The sequence below is a fragment of the Lissotriton helveticus genome, chromosome 4_1 (genome assembly GCF_964261635.1).
Source record: "Lissotriton helveticus chromosome 4_1, aLisHel1.1, whole genome shotgun sequence".
NCBI classification, from domain to species: Eukaryota; Metazoa; Chordata; class Amphibia; order Caudata; family Salamandridae; genus Lissotriton; species Lissotriton helveticus.
The window spans coordinates 1,820,266,468-1,820,283,675 of record NC_136063.1 but is presented as its reverse complement, the minus strand read 5'-3'; the positions used below and the strand labels follow the sequence as shown (position 1 = coordinate 1,820,283,675).

At 47.4% G+C, this 17,208-nt stretch overlaps 1 protein-coding gene across 2 annotated transcripts in view; it reads right to left on the bottom strand.

The window, feature by feature from the left end:
* The window catches only part of UTP14A (UTP14A small subunit processome component), a 413,069-nt gene that overhangs the window by 57,111 nt on the left and 338,750 nt on the right, over positions 1-17,208 (bottom strand). For both annotated transcript variants that reach the window (XM_078688447.1, XM_078688446.1), the window contains exon 14: positions 1,242-1,341. In XM_078688447.1, coding sequence (XP_078544573.1) covers positions 1,242-1,341 — 100 coding nt within the window. The remainder of the gene's footprint in view (positions 1-1,241; positions 1,342-17,208) is intronic.

Sequence of the window (17,208 nt, the reverse complement as noted above, 5' to 3'; positions counted from 1 at the left end):
AGTAGTGTACACATACCAAGAATGTCCTCAAGTATGCCAGTATTTTTTCAAGGGTGCCCTATATGCCATGAATTACCTTTAATATGCCAGTACCAGTATTTTGATCATTAAAAGTGACGCAAACCTGTCACAAAGCATTAGTAAATCTGGACCTGAGTGTCAGTAAGTATGAGTGAGAAAGAGTGAGATGAAAAGAGAATGAGTATAAGGGTGCATACAGAGTGTGTGAGTGACAAAATCACTGTGTGAGCGAGAATGAAGTGATGCTGTTGGCCCTGATACACTGAATGTAATCATTATTTTATAGAGAAATACTGGCACTGGCATACTTGCAACAATCAGGACTTGCGCAGAATAGTATCGAAAAGTAACACAAAGTTGTGCTCTGCACCGCTGTGCGTTACTTTGAGTCTAAGGGGCATTCCTTTGGTGGTGCATAAGCATTCCCATGTAACCACCCAGGGTCTTTGACGCAAATCCTTATCTTCAAACATTGGTAGATAGAAATTAGTGCCAAAAACGTACGCCTCTTTGAGGAAGGAATAACGAGAAGTGTTTTAATTTGTCTTTAATTTCCAACTTTGCATGTGTGCCGCACTGTACAGTACACATACAAAGTGGGAAAAGTCTAAAAGCATAATATTTTTTACTGGAAGAGAAGTCCGAAACTAGTACTTTCAGTTCGGGCTATGCAATAAATTAGTTTTGTGGATATGCTTTACCCAAGCCGCTCTTGAATCTTCTAACTCTGCACGAGGTGTCCATGCAGATTACTCTTTTTTCATAGGGTTCATAGAAACCTCTGAATGTCCAGAGGAACCTATGCTTCAGAGAACGTACACACCCTTGCACTATGATCGAAGGGTTCGTGTACTGGTACATGGCTGCCAAAAGTGCACCACCGCACGGGAAGAGGCAAAATCACCATATCTTGGTAAATATGACATTTTTCTCTCTCCCTGTGACGCAAGGCTGTGCAGCAACTTGTGCCACCCCTGTGGTCTTGACACTAATTTTGCCACTTCTGTCGGAAAGGCTGTGCCAGGAGTCGCATCTGAAACCCCTGGCAAGCCCTAAATGCATCCATGAATATAAATATCAGAAACGGAACAAACAAGTGTTAACTATTAAAATTGAATTGGTAATCCATTTTAGATTTACAGATTTGTGAACTTGTCTTAAATAGGATAATAGGTAGAGCAGTGCCTTGCTTTTAACTCGCACAAACCAGTTCTTCTTACCTGATGGGCTGCAACAGCAATGTCTCGCTTTTCATTTATTATAACATTTGGCAGGCGCTGATCTTTTCTTGGGGGACCAGGAGCAGCTCTGATGATAAATCTGTAAAAATAACATAGACTAAGGCCTTTGGTGCTATTTGGGCAGATGCAGAAATGTTGATCATAGTTCAGGCCAGGCAAGAGTATAGTCAAGCAAATGGCAAGCAGGCAGGGGACAAAAAACAGGAAAGAGGGAGGTTCTAAACCCGGCAAAAGCAGGCAGCTTACCTGGATAAAGGCATTTAAGAGTATCTTGCAATGAAAAGCATGCATGCATATCTATGTCAGATGGAATACCTCCCCACATCACTGACAGTACTGAGGTTTAAGAGGATGCCAAATCAATAACTGAATACAGGATGCCACAGTCCACAGCTAAACAATCTCCCTTGTCTCTCACACCTCAAGAACGACGCTACTCCAGAGCTTCACTGTTTGCAGGCCACTGACACCAAGTGATCTCATTGACAAAACGGCATTCAAATCCCTTGACTAAACTAGTGGGCAACACATGACTTTGCAGCAGATAGATACCTACACAAACAGAAGCATCCAACTGAGGCACGTTATGCAGATGGGTTCCATGGATTCCTCGGCGCTCCCCTTCAGATGACTAAATATACTTTATGCCATAGTTCATTACAAATGGAAGGCTGTGTCCATATTTGGCACCCTTAAATTTGGAGGCCCCATTCATGAAATGGGGTACATGCCTCAGGCCACGAAAAATAGGATATGGTTTTAGGCTCTCACTGACTATGTATAGAGGAGAAGAAAGCCTTGCAGCACATCCCAAAAATCCTTTAAAAGCTGTATATTAGTACCGCTCTGAGCATCACGTTGACCGAGGAAGACGCATCGCAGCAACGACCTGAGCGTTCAACTAGAGATGGCTGGCACCGAGTGTCCCGGAGACGGAAGTCGGGCACTGGTTCCAAACCTGATGCAAACACCATCAAGTCGGAGATGACCAGCGCCATTCTAGAAGTGGCCAAAGACACCGCGCTCACAGAATAACATGCCTCCGGGGGGAGAACACATTAGCAATGTTCATATTGCAGGTCCGGGGGGAAGGGCGGGGGGCAGGTCCGGGGGGAAGGGCGGGGGGCAATCAGGGTACGCAGTGGCTGGACGTCCACTCAGGTAACTTGCCACATACCTGCTCGGTAGGGGTAGGACTGGGACTATCATTCTTCGATAGGGGCACTAGGCCCGGGATGCACGGGGAGTTGGGGGTGGTTGGGGAGTTGGGGGGGGGGGGGTGGTTGGGGAGTTGGGGGGGGGGTTTAGAGAGTGGAGTGGTTTGGTAGTTTTGAGAAGGGGGGGTTGTTTCTGGGGAGGATCCCTCTGTCCAACCTTTTTTCTTTTTGTTTCCAGCACTTTGGTCACTATGCACTCTTTCTGGAGCCTTACACTCTGCCCTAATTAATGCTGGCACACACTAGACTCAAGGTCCTCTCCCTCAATGTACGGGGGCTTAATAATCCAATCAAGCGTCGAGCGGTCCTGTCCCTGCTAGAACACTCCACAGCTGATATTTGCCTTCTTCAAGAGATACCTCCTGCCCAAGGACCACCACAGGTTAAAATCACGGGCCTGTCCTACACAACTCTTCTCATCTGCCTCCAAAAAGGTAGCCGGCGTTGCGATATTAGTATCCAAGGCGTTTAAGGGCAAGGTGTTGCAGAAAGAAGCAGAGATGAAGGGGCGATTTTTAGTGTACCGCTTCCTAGTAGCAGGTATGACGCTATTGATAGGCTCAATCTACTCACCCAATGAGAAACAGGAGGCATTTCTCCGAACGGCGCTAGCGGCAACTACAGCCACCACTGAAAGGCACCTACTGATAGGGGGGGGACCTCAACCTAGTCTTCCACAACACAGCAGACCGCTCATGCCAACGTACGGGGCAAGTGGGAGCCCTCTCCGAATCAGGCCACGCACATCTTCGGGAGCTTGGTGTCATCGACTTATGGAGACGTTTCCATCCCCGCAGCGCGGCTTACACCTATCACTCAGGGGCACACAAATCCTATGCGAGGCTCGATTACTTCCTTTGCGCGTCCCAGATAGCGGCGTGAACGCATGACATAGAGATACTACCGGCCTCGCTCTCAGACCACTCACCGATAGTGGCCACTTTCTCTTTACCGACAACACCGGTCCCACAGCGACACTGGCGCCTTCGGGAGTCCCTTCTTAGTACCCCCACGACAATAGAGCGAATCAAGGGCGCCATTACGCAATTCTTGACCCACAACGCTATTGCAGATACCACGCGGGCGACGCAATGGTCGGCCCTCAAGGCGGTCCTACGAAGTGAATTCATCTCTGTGGCAACTGCCAACAATAAAGATAGGGAACAAAAGCGAGCAGAGCTTATGCAGCGAGTGGCGGAACTAGAGCAAATGCACCAGCGCACGGGAGCCATGAGGGCCTGGCGCCAACTCTGTAAAGAAAGGAAAATGCTGGCAGCTCTTGACCAAGATGCGGCAGAGTATGCTGCTCTTCGCCTTCGGCAGGCATATTACACTGGAGGGGATCGCTGTGGTTGGCTGTTGGCGACCAAATTGAGGGAACAACGCGTGCGACAGGGAGTGCAAGCCCTGCGAACGACCGGGGGGAGCTAGTCACGGATATAGCAGAGACCTTTGGGGCATTCTACCAGTCCCATTATACGGGCGACGCCCTGGATATCCAGGCAGGTCGGACGTACTTACAGGCCGCGCAGCTGCCATCCTTAAATACGGCCCAAGCCGACCTCCTAGACAGGCCCATAGCCCTAGAGGAGGTTGTATCCGCAATCTCCCGCCTCAAACAAGGGAAATCGCCAGGACCTGATGGATACCCTGCGATTTTTTATAAAACTTTCTGCCACCAGGTAGCCCCCCTACTCCGAGACCTTTTTAACTCCTTTGACCAACCAGGCGCGATCCCTGCTGACCTCCTGGAGGCCTCTATCTCGGTCATACCGAAGCCCGGCAGGGATAGGACTAGCTGTGGCTCTTACCGGGCGATTTCGTTATTGAATATAGATTTGAAACTTTACACAGGTATTCTTGCAGCCCGGCTCGCACCCTACATGCAACAACTCATTGAAACAGACCAGGCTGGGTTCATACCCCAGCGTCAAACTAGCAACAACACCAGGAGAGTTTTACATCTTATCGAGGCCGGGTCGCACACACGGCCGGACTGCATGCTTCTCACCATCGATGCGGAGAAAGCATTTGACAGGGTGCATTGGCCCTAATTAGAGCAGGTCCTGCGTCCATTTGGTCTCGGGGACAAACTATGCACCCGCATCCTAAACTGCTATAGGCTACCCAATGCCACGGTGCGCGTCAATGGTCACACCTCCCCTAGATTTCCGATCATCAGAGGGACCAGACAAGGGTGCCCCCTCTCCCCAATCTACTTTGCCTTATACGTGGAACCACTGGCACAGAGGATTAGGCAACATGCTCTTATTAAAGGTATTAAATTTGGGGGCGACATTCACAAGATCAGCCTTTACGCGGATGACATCCTGCTCTCTGTTACCGATCCGATACCCTCACTACGTGCACTCTTCGTGGCACTCCATAGCTTTGCGCTCGCCTCGGGGTTCAGGGTGAATGAGGACAAATCGATCGTCCTCAACATCTCGCTATCGCCCGAAACCCTGGCTGCTATACGGGAGGAACACGATATACAGTGGTCGGACCCTACGGTCCCCTATCTGGGAGTCCTATTGGGTCCTACTATCCCTGCCACGGTGGAAGCAAATTATGCCAGACTTCGCACACAGCTGCAGGAGGAGTTGCGGTGGTGGATACGCCTTTCGCTTTCTTGGTTGGTGAGAATAGCGGACACTAAAATGACACTAATGCCACAAATCCTCTATCTATTCCAGACCCTTCCCCTGCGCCCTCCTCACGGTTGGCTGCAGCAGATGCAGTCTGAGCTAGCACGTTACATTTGGCAAGGTCGTCGCCCACGTTTCAAGCACGTCATCGCGATCCTGCCCCCTGCGTGTGGTGGGAGTCCCGGATCTCCTGCTCTATTTCTACGCGACGCAAATGCGGAGCCTTGTAGAATGGTACCAGTTGGAATCGAGCAAACCCTGGCTGTTCCAGGACCAGGCGGTTGCCGGTATGCCACTACAGGGAATCCCCATTCTACCGAGGCGTCACAGGCCGCCTAACCTTTACGCATCCCAGATCACCAGCACAGTCATGAAGGTGTGGGACCGGGTAGCTACCAAACATGAACTGATGACCTTTCCCTCCCCCTTGATGCCTCTTTTTGCTAACCCTGACTTCACCCCGGGTCTAGACCCGAAAGCATTTGTAGACTGGCGACGCACTCCTTGCAAGGAACTGGGGCACCTTTTCAACCTGGAGGGTATTCTGTCCTTTCAGCAAATGAAGGAAGCCTACGCTATAACAGAGGGAGATAGGCTAGGATACTTGCAGGTACGACACTGGGCCCTCCAACCTGACATTAAACCTGGAGCTCATCGCTACCTCACCCCCTATGAGAAATGGCTGATAACCCGCACTTCCGAGAAGAAACTGATTTCTGACCTATATCAACACCTCCTTCTTACGAACACCCACACATACAATGCATGAAGATGTCGGTGGGAGAGGGAGTTGGGTAGGACTCTCACAGACAAGGAATGGACCGGGATTTATCATAGAGCAAGACATTCCGCATACCACTCTGGTCTCACTGAAACCCTCACCAAGGTAGCTACATACTGGTACTACACACCCGAGCGTCTACACCAGGCGAACCCTTCAGTCAGCGACCGCTATTGGAGGAGTTGTGGGGAACTGGGCACATTGGAACATCTACTCTGGAGTTGCAAGCACATACGGGAATACTGGGATTCGATCATAGACGAGGTGGATTCTCATCTCGATACTCAGCTGTCCCGATTCCCCACGTACATCTTGTTGGGACTGCCCAACACCCTGATGTACCCACTAAAATCTCGCAGGGGCCGTCTCATTGCCCTAGGGGCAGCTACCCAGAACGTAGTGGCACACTGGAGATCACCACACAGCCCCCCACACACGAGCTGGCTACATAGGTTGTGGATGGTGCTTGGGATGGAGAAGCTGTCGCTGGTCCAGGCCGGGAGGGGGGAGGAATTCCCGGAGCTATGGCGCCCATTCTTGACACTGCTCACAGGTGAATTTCGTGAGCTGAGCTGCCCCAGATACCTACGTCTCCTAAAACTGGCAGATACGCCAATACCAGACCCAAAACCAATGAAGAAGGTACGAGTACGAAGGCCCAAATGAATTAGTTTATTGCCTCCTCAAGCAGATTGTTCTGATCATGATTTTTTCTTTGGTGGACAGAGGGGGGTGGGCGGAGGGAGGGAAGTGTTCTTCAGTTTTAAGGCAACTCAACTGCTTAATGTTAATGCACAGACCCTGTGGGCAATCTGTTTGCTTTTCAATGACGCATGGACACTGAGCATGTCTCGTATGCCTAACACCGCAATGCCTTCATGTTTTATTTCTTGTGAAAACTCAATAAAAGAATTAAACCATAAAAGCTGTATATTAGTTAGTGCAAAGGTAAGGGAGCGAAATACTGGCATCCCAGCAAAAGTTCCTATTGCATTCTGGAAAATGCAGTTCATTATATTGTCATTAACTCAAAAGAAAGAAAGTGCTTGTGATCATTTAGCTGAGCCAGTGCTAGCATTTTGGAGGGAGGGCTGGTCGAGACGGACCAGCAGTGTGCGTCCCTTCCCCACTGCTTACATTTATTAGGTAGGTGAACCTTGGGGATGCACTTGTGTGCTTGGAGTCATACAGAAGAACTAGTTACTTATCGTTGGTAACACTCTTTCTGATGAACACTCTAACTGCAGATTCCTCACCTTTTGAATTACCACAGGCGACAGACTGTATCAAGAACATTTTCTTAGCAAATGTTCCAATAGGCCAATAAGTGACCACTGGAAGTGATGACACTGAGCCACCCTGCACGCCAATGTCAACTTATCTTGCAACTTTTGTGCGCCCCTAAAAGTGGATTGAGACAAGTTGGAAAGGAGATGATGTACACCATCTAATGCAGGGCATTTTTAGAATACTAAAAGTCCACTTCACTGAACAGGTAGGAGGTAGGTGTGATTATCCACAAGAACGATTGTTATCAAAGGTAAGTATCTGGTTCTTTGAATGGCTACTTCTAACTACAGACTCCTCATCTGTTGAACAGATATCAAAGCAGCACCTCCCAAGAAGGTGGAGTCCGAGGAGAGGACTTACACTAGGAAGTCTTGCAGGATCAAGCAGGCGAAACGACCCTCCCTGCAGACTTGATTGTCGAGACAGTGATGCTTGGTGAAGAGGTATACTTACATCCATGTGGTAGCCTGGCAGATGTCCAACACTGGAACAACTCTTCCCAACGCTGCAGTGACAACCTTGGTTGTGGAACGAGACAAATGACCCTCAGGAGGTTCGTTTTGAATGCAGCACAGTGGGTTTTATACACAGGACAATCAACCTAGACTAGGTCTGCTTCTGGACCATGCTTCCTATCGTAGCACCGGCACAGCCAACAAAAAGCTGATCAATCATCTGGTGCGGTTTCATACGCTCAATATAAAAGCTTAGAGCTCTTTTTGGGAGCAAGCTGTGAAGCTTCTCCTCCTTAGAGAGTTGAGGTGGAGCGAAAATGGCAAGGAAAGTGATGGACTTTTCCACGTGGACAGGTGACACCACCTTCAGCAGAAAGGAAGCTCAAGTTCGCAGCATCAGCTTGTCATGGAAGAAGAGAGCCCTCAGATCACGGACAGGGCAAACAGGAGTAAATGCAATAAGGAATATGGTTTCAATAGTCTGCATTCTCATAGAGCAACTGTGCGTAAGCTTGAAGAGCCTGCACATCAAGAATGTGAGGAACAAATTAGGGTTACAGGAGGAAACATACGTGAGCCCCTTTAATAAATACACAACTGGTGGCTTGAATAACAAGGCTGCATCGGGTAAACACAGAAAGGCTAAAGTGACCGATACATAACCTGTAATGGTCGACACAGCAAGAGATTACTGGGCTAGAGATATAACACTACCAAAACATGAGATAATTTGACCTGAAGGAGGTCAACTGGACGATCCCCAGGCCACAAACTTCATCCAATGACCAGCGGAAATAGATTTGATAGAAGGGTGTCTAGCAGCAAGAATGACATCCACTACTTCTACGGGCTGATCAAGCCCACTTAGTTGGTGCCGCTTAATCTGCACACATGGAAGTGGAGATTTCAGTGCAGGACCCTGACCTACATCATGTGGAACATTTTAAAGTCATTGAACGGCACCAAAATTTGATACAAACATAAATGGCTTTAAGCCTACAATACTCTTGGAGTCAAAGGAGAAGCTAGGATGTATCCAATGTTGGGGGCTGCGCCTTGGTAATCTAGTAAAGAGACATAGGCCTGGCACTGGAAGACACCCACTCCTGATCGGAAGCAGGAGTCTGAGTAGGTAGGTCACTGGAGTCGAGGACTGTGCTAGAGCAGCTGGAACTAATGAGGCCTCTGGCACAGTAGTGGAGGCACAAGTATGGATACCAACTGAGGCCCAACAGGGTCAGTCAGCACCAGGACAGACCCTGCCAGTGGAAGTCTGACTAGAGGCTCCTGTAGCTGCGAGCAACTCCAGAGCGAGTCGGATTGTCCTAAAATTTATAGCATGGCCTCCTGAAAGCCTCTATCAGCTGTGGGTTCAAGGATGGCAAGGGGAATTCGCTGCATGCTTCGACTAGCCTCAGAATTAGGGGACATTAAGTGGCCTAACGTCTAGGGCGGTCGACCATGGAGCCGGGGACTGGGTTGCAGTCTTGGCAGGGATGCTCAACATTCTGTGATTCTGGGCAAATCACAATCTTCCAGTGCCTAACAAAAATGAATGAGTCCGTCAGGAACATAACTGGTGCTCATGTAAAGCGCTCTGATACCTCCGGGTCTAGTTTACCTAATATAAAACTCCACCCAAAAAAAAATAAGAATGGACTGAGTTGGTCGAGGGGAGCAGACTCCGGTTCTTTGTGTGCCAACTTATCCCCGCAGTGAGAGTGGTGGGACAGAGACGAATCCTACTGAGACTTCACGTGGTGAGACTCGTCTCTCAAAGTTATCTTCAACTCGCCCAAAGATAGGGACTTGGAATACGACCCGAAAGAGGACTTGGCCCGCAATTGGGAGCGGGTCCGCTGTCTGCGGCATGGACATGGCTCATTTCTTATGGCTCGTGAACTTTCACCTTCCCCTCCCTGATGGTCTTCAAGTGCATCAAGAAGCAAGTTTTTGGAGGATTTGGAGTTGCAGTTAGACACTGAACACACAAAAATGGGACTGGTATGGGGTAGAGTAGCAATGGAGGGGGAGTATAACCGCACCAGTGCAAGAGATGTGGAGGGAGCAGGTCAATGCCGCTAACAAACAGCAGTGTGCAGTGATGGGCAGGGGAGCTACAGAGTTACCCTGATTGGAGCAGGGGAGAGAAAAAAAAAAGAAAAAACATGAATAGCAGGATGATGAGGAATAGAGGAAGCAACTAAGGAGCAGGGATGGGGATCAATATGGAGAACATTGGGGGGATGTGAAATGAAAGCAGCACACAGGAAACGGGGAGAGAGAAAGTGCTGATAGCAAAAGAAAAACCGTCCTGTGAATATAACCAGTTGACGGATATGTCATCTAAACAAAAAGGTGATGAAGATGCTATACTCCAGGGGAAAGATAGACACTAAAAAAGAAGAAACACCATTGAAAGAGCAAAAAGCAAATAAGACGACAAGAAAACCAACGAACGATAAGCAATGGGCTGAACCAAAGCCCACGGTATTGATATTGTACATAACAGGTCTTTCAACAACAGACAGCTAAAGCTGAAAGAAGCAGAGACCTACAAACTACCAAGGTGAACTACTTGTTCGAAACACTGACATAATTTCAGTTTTCATTAAGGAACACAGGCATAATAACTTACTAGAAAAATAATTCTCTGATGTGGGTATGCTGAACAGTTGAATACACGAGTTAGGGAGATTCATGAAGTGCACACTGCACACTTTACTGTCTTATGGTGCTATTAACGTCACATCTCAATGTACTCCAGCCATTGTATTCCAGCTACGGTGGGCAGTAGAAACAGTTTGGGGTTGGGTGTAATTACCTTACACCAAACAGTCAACAGACTAATATCTATAGGGTGTCATAAACTAAAGGTATCCAGGCACAGTAGAAAAGACAACAGTCGTAATGAGCGACGCAGAGCTTTAAAAAGTTAGGTTTTGACATACTGTTTTGAAAAGAGGTAGACTGTCCGTTTGCTCCACCCTCTCCACAAGAAGCAGGCCCATAGAGAAGTGCATTTATCTTCAAAAAATGTAAACTAGTCCCAGGGTCCCAGTATTCTTCTACACATGGCCTAAACCAGAACATACAGAGAACAGGGTAATATGCACAATGCCAATGTTCTGTCAGAGACAAAAAGGGAATACCAGCATACAGAGAAATCCAGTACAATGGCGCTGGTTAGAACACTCGAAAACATGTACAAAAAACTGTCTGGATGTCCCTACTTGAGTAGGAAAAGCAAAACTCATAGCAACAATCTCATACAGGAGTGACCTGCTAAGAGACCGAGATGTAAAGTCTTGGAAAGCATAATGGTAGGTGCCTACAGAACGATCTTCTCACTTCCATGGCCCACCTCAACAGCACTGATTCAACTGTGGTTGCTAAAAAGTCGCCTCCCAAGCGTGGGGCATACTTAATATGCTGGAATATGATCAGGAAAGCAGAGCCAAACGCACTGAACCACCTGCTATGGAAGGAGCTGCAGAATCGTGAACTGTCACCGGCAAGGGCCTACCTACAAGAATCACTTGAACTCACAGGGTTCACACAGCTTTGGGATATCCCCCATCAGCCATCAGGTATTCAAGCAGATGGTCTCGAAGGCCCGAAAAATCTGCTCTGTCATTGAGGACAAGGCCCCTTATCAAAAATAGTGCATGGATGGATATAACACTCTTTAAAATTAAAATAGAATGACATTACAAAACTACAAACACCTTGTACCACAGAATTCTTTTTCCACTGGATACCCAGCCACTGTCAAGCTGCAGTTCTTAAGATATCGGCAGGGTCTTCTACCTGCAAAAGCTCATCTTCCACCCTGATTACGATAAAGTCTCACTGACACCGATGGCCTTTGTGGGGTGGGAAGGAAGACCTCCTCCACTTAGTTTGCTCCTGTAACGTGGTACATGGTGAAAGGAGACAGTTACTGAAAATACCTTGTAATCAAAGAGGAATACGTTTGCGAAGGCCGGCGGTGGTGGCCTGATTCGACCCGGGGAACTCCCCGCTGAACATTTATTTTGTTCAATTTATGCTGAAGGTTGAGAGAGGCTGCTTCATAGCACAACCCCCAGGCCTGCCGAGGCATACGTACCCCACAACAATGGAATCACCCCTTCTCAACCCTGAACATATGAGTATAACACCAGCTGCACTTTCTGCACTCGCACTTTACTACATACACCTAACCAGGGCTAACTAATGGATAACACCAACCGGCTCCGATGGATAACACTAACCGGCTCCGAGGGTACAGCCAGATTGATGGGGACTGTGGAATCCAAAAGTTTTAAATTCCCAATGAGCCGTTTTAAACATGTTTTATTGTATCTATTTTAGTATAATTTTAAAGAACAAAAGTACTATGTACTTCAAAACTTGAACTTGTCGTTTTATTGCAATGGTTTTGAGTAACTATAAAATTTGTTAAAAAACTTAAACTTAATAATGTACTAAAGAGAAACACCATGAAACATTACAGGCACTTTAATTAACTTTAAATTGGCCTATGCTAATGTTCTAATAATGAGATGTGCAAAGATTCCTATTGCTTGACTCCAGTAAACACGGAATTCAATAGCAATACTTAGCTTGGAACAATGTGCTCATATCTCGGCAGGGCTAGGATGCCTACATTGTCTTCCAGTTGAGAAGCACAAGTATTTAAAACAGCATGTCTGGCTTGGAAGTGCATTGTGGTAAGTGCCCACAGTATCTACCAGAAAAAGATTTCAGGTATAAGGCAAATTATATGATCCAGTAACTAAGGGCTCCATTTAAAAAGTGATTGGATAGATCTGCTATCAATAGTCCTAGGATCAGTTGACATTATTGAAAAGATTTCACTATTGACTTTCAGGCAAAAAGAAAAAGATGTTCTTATTCAGATACTAACTGAGTGGCAGTGTCCTATGCCAGAAACCGTTCTGCTTTTTCCGTATCTTTTTCAAAATAGTATTTGACATTGCTAGTTTATTAATCCTGGCGCCTACAGGCAAGTCAGTTTACTGTGTCTGCCTTGTAAATGAAATAAATAAAGCAAAAGGACAGATTTATAAATCAGAGTTAAAACTCTTAATTTTACATGATCGGAAACCAGGAGCCAAGGAGGATTGCCTCCTGTGACCCCTGAGTTTTGTACTTCTGCATAACATGAAGGTGGCATTCGGGCAGATTTAAATGTTCATAGCTAGAAGGCTGCTGAGTTCAGTAATGATACCTTTGGTCCTAGAAAAAGCCTGGCTCATTATTTAGCAGAATGTCTTTGCTCACGTATAGGAGACTCGGATTTCTAGAAAAAACTGTGGCCTGCTGTCACTCTGGATTTAGACCTGCACATGGAACCGAGATGACTAGTTTACTGGCTAGGGATAGCAGCTTTTTTTCACTAAGCTAAACATAGTCTTTTTCCTCATCATGACAGGAAGGACAGATTCAAAACTGACAACAAATCCCATATCTTTCTTCGCGGTACGAAGAGTAGTACTTATAGAATGATCCACGTTGCCAGCTTGGAACCCGAAAACAGGATCCTGTTGGCACTATCTGGCAGCATTCTCCTGTTTGACACCCATCTTCCCAAAAAACTACAGTAGTAACTACCATTCCGTTTCTAAACCAATATTTACGACCCTCAACAAGAAATAAAGTGTTGTTCACATGCAAATTTGTATCATAGATCTTTTCACTGAATTTTTTTGATATAAATAATTTTTCAATATTTATTCTGAAATTGGGAGTTATATTCTTTTTCCGTGTTCTGTACCATTAGTCTCAGAAAAGGCAGATAACCAGATATAGAAGCGCAATACAAGAATTCTTTTTTTTTATTTCAATTTTCCTGAAACAAAATTTAGACTATCGGAAACCAACACCAGTTTTCTGGGAATTTCCTGGCAGAGATGGCGAACTCAGGATTTTTACCACTGCCAACATTTGAGTGATTGTCAAATACAGAAAAAAAGGTTCTCAGTCGTGCCTCCGAGATCAAATATGTTTACCGTTCCAAGAAAAGGGTAGAAACTCCTTGTATCAGTCTGAACAACGCCCAACAGGGTGCTAACCACAGGCTCCTTTTAGGTTAGCGGGCCAGTCTTTGTGGCATAAATAACTGTTAGTGCTAGTCATCCTTGTCCTCCATGGTCTCACACATGTAGCCACAAAGGTGCCTCGGCTGACAGCTGCAATCTATGAATGTCACACGTTTGAATTCCAAACGAGGCTGACTCATTCTTTTAAAGTCCATAATTAGAAAGCCATTAGACAGGGACCTCTCAGTCAGCCCTCCTGCCCGGTGACACTCAGACAAAGACTGAGGCTGGGCCTTTCCGGGACAAATACACAAAAAAGGATCTTCATGAAGCCAGCCCAAGAGCTGGGCCACAGGAATCTACAAACTCTGAACTGCATCTAAAAAGAGTGCTGAAGAAAAAGTTACTTACCTTCGACAAAGCCTCAACTGGTTGAGACCATGTAGCTGCCGATTCCTTAGAATTATCTCCAGGTGTTACATTGGAACTGTAATACCTTATGCAGTATCCCTGCATGTGAGTAGGTAGCACCATTCAGCTGTGCATACTCTTCTGTTATACCTATATTTGCCCCACACCAGCTTGCTGACATCAGTTACTTTTAGCAACCTGTCCACACCAGAAGCACAGAGCCACCAAGGAAGCTGTTGTACTGGTGTGCAGCACTTAAGGACTTCAAATACACATATCAGAGGCACACCATGTCACAAATTTGACCCAAAAGCAGGTTTATACCGTCTTGGCGAGTGACGCCCGGCTGCCAGAATAACATTGCAGACTTCAAACAGGTCAAAAGTTATCAATGGCCACCGCTCCATCTCCAAACATAAAGGTGGAGCATGCGCAGATTCGGGTGCAGCACACTGCCCTGCTGCTGAGACGGAAGGTCCATCTGAAGAGGCAGCCTAATCGGAGCCTAATCGGAGGACTGTTGCTCATTCTCAAGAGTTTGTAATACCAAACTATACTCTTCCATTCCAGAGCTACTGGAGGGGAACTGGTGGAAAGGTGTACCGCAGGCTCGAGTCCCACTTGAGAAAAAAAGCATCCTTGAGCGAGAGCCTCGTTTGAAACTTCAGAATACAGAACTACTGACATAGCGCATTTTCAGTGGTGCGAACTGATCAAACCAATGTTCTCCTCAATCTTGGAAGAGACCATTGCCACTTCCCGATGGAGACACCATTTATATCTGCTAGGCATCGCCAGTTTAGCCGCCCTGATGTTCAGAGAGCCCACCAGGTATTGAACCCCTAGGGAAATGTCCTGACATTCCAGCTATGTCCAGGACTTCTTGACACATGGTTCATAACCCCGCCCAGTCTGTTGCAGTGCCACATGGCGGTGGTGCTGTCCTTGAACACCTGCACAAGCTTTCCCTTGATCGACATCCACATTGCCAGCAAGTTGATGTAGAGCCGGAACTCCACCGGAGGCCAGGGCCCTGTGATCTTCATCTCTCCCAGATGGCTGCCCCAGCCCAGGAGTGACGTGCCTCGTCACTACAGTCAGCTCTGGTTGGGGAAGGGAGAGGAACCGGTTGCTGACCCAATCGCAGTTTGCTAGCTCAAAATGCAGGTCTTTTGAAATTCCCGCCGAGATCCGGACCAGATCGGAGAGAGTCCCCTGATGCTGTACTCACTGGCACTTCAGGTCCACTGCAGAGTCTGCATATGCCAATGGGCATGGGTCACGAGCAGGATGCATGAGGCCAAACAGCCTCAGAGTCCATTGACCCAAAATCCAGGCTAGAGGCTGAAACATCAGAATAATAGCACAAATATCCTGACTCAAAGTTAAGAAGGATAAGCTTAAAACTGCACTGCGTCCAGAACAGTTCCAATGAAAGGGAGTGTTTGAGAGGTAGACTATTTGACTTCGGCACATTGACAGTGAACCGCAGCGAGAGCAGGAGGTTTGCATTAATTTGGAGGTGGTAGAAGAACACCTGGGGTGAGCCAACCTTCAACAGCCAGTCATCGAGGTAAGGGAAGACTGGAACTCCTGACCTCTGCAGGTGTGATGCAACCATAACAATCCCCTTGGTGAACACGCGAGGGACACTGGTAAGGCTAAAGTGAAATGAGAATGCATGTGGTCCATCGTGAACTACAGGTAACAGCAGCGGGCAGGCAAGATGGGAATGTGGAAATAGGTCCAAGTCCAGTGCTACCCTCCTGTCTCTGGGATCAAAGGCAGACAGAAACTGAGCCAATGTAAGCTTCTTGAACTTCTCATTCTTCAGGAAGAAGTTGAGAGGGCAGAGGCCTATGTCCTTTTTGGCACCAGAAAGTAGCGGGAAGAGTAATCTCAACCTACTTCTGATGCCGCCACCCTCAGGATGACTCCTTTGGCCAAACAAGCCAGCAGATCCTTGCGGTGTAAGGAGAGCTGGTCCTCCGTCAACCGGTCATGAAAAGGGGGGGGCATGGGTGGCAGGGTTTCCAGAAAGGCGATGGAGTAACCCTGCTGGACAGTTTGGAGTATTCACCTGTTCGATGTTACAGAACGGCAGAAGGGCAGGCGATAGCGGATCCTGCCATTTCACTGGATACTCATGTTTGTATTATTAGGGCAAACTAAAGTGCCTTGGAGGTTGCAGCTGCTGGGGGGCAGAATGGGTGTGGGGGTATTGGTGGACTGGTCTGACCTCTGGCTGGTGGTCCCACATAGTCTATGGCAACAGTGTCCATGGCGACGAAAAGGCTGAGAAGCCTGCTGGTATTGGTGACTAGTCAGGTAGGGATCCAGGAACAGGCTTCGCAGTGGAAAAGTGGCCTCGAGCTACGTCGTTCCTATGCCTCTTGCAAGGACTTGGATGGCAGGCTGAAGTCGAAGAGTGCTTTGACTTCTCTGAATTCTTCCTTTTGTGGTTCTTACACGACAACGATCATCAGGAGTGGCTATGCGAGTGGTGCCGGGATCTTGCACATGACCAGGATCTTGAACATTGCGAGGTCGGCCGATATTCAGTATTTACAAAGAGCATTTCCGCAGCACCTTTGGTTTAATGGCCTGGCAGTCCTCTAATGTCTTGTAGTTGTGATATCCCTCCAAGCGCCACAGACAAACTAAGTGTGGGACTGTCATAGACTACCTGTGGCAGGCACCAGATGGTTTAAAACCGTTTTTTTTTTTAGGGGATATCACTAGCACACAAATGTCCAGTATTTGTAAAGTGCAAACAATTACCTGAAGGTGTCAAGCCACTGAGGGCTATCGCAAAGATTAGGCGAGCTAATGCCCAGAGTCACTTGGTGCTGGGCTGATCTGCCGCCGGGGATAGAACCGTGAGCTCCCGGGGTCCGGAGTCAGTCGCCCCGGCCGCTGCGCCACACCTCTTCCACACCAGGAGACAAGTCTAAAAAAATACCTTTGACAAAACGTCACTTAAACACTTACTGGGGGTAGCTCTCTCTGGATCTGCACTGTCTGGCTGAGCAAGAAATGAACTGAAGTCCGTGTCTAAGGTGATGCCTATACAGGCACCACGTATGTCACTTCCAGT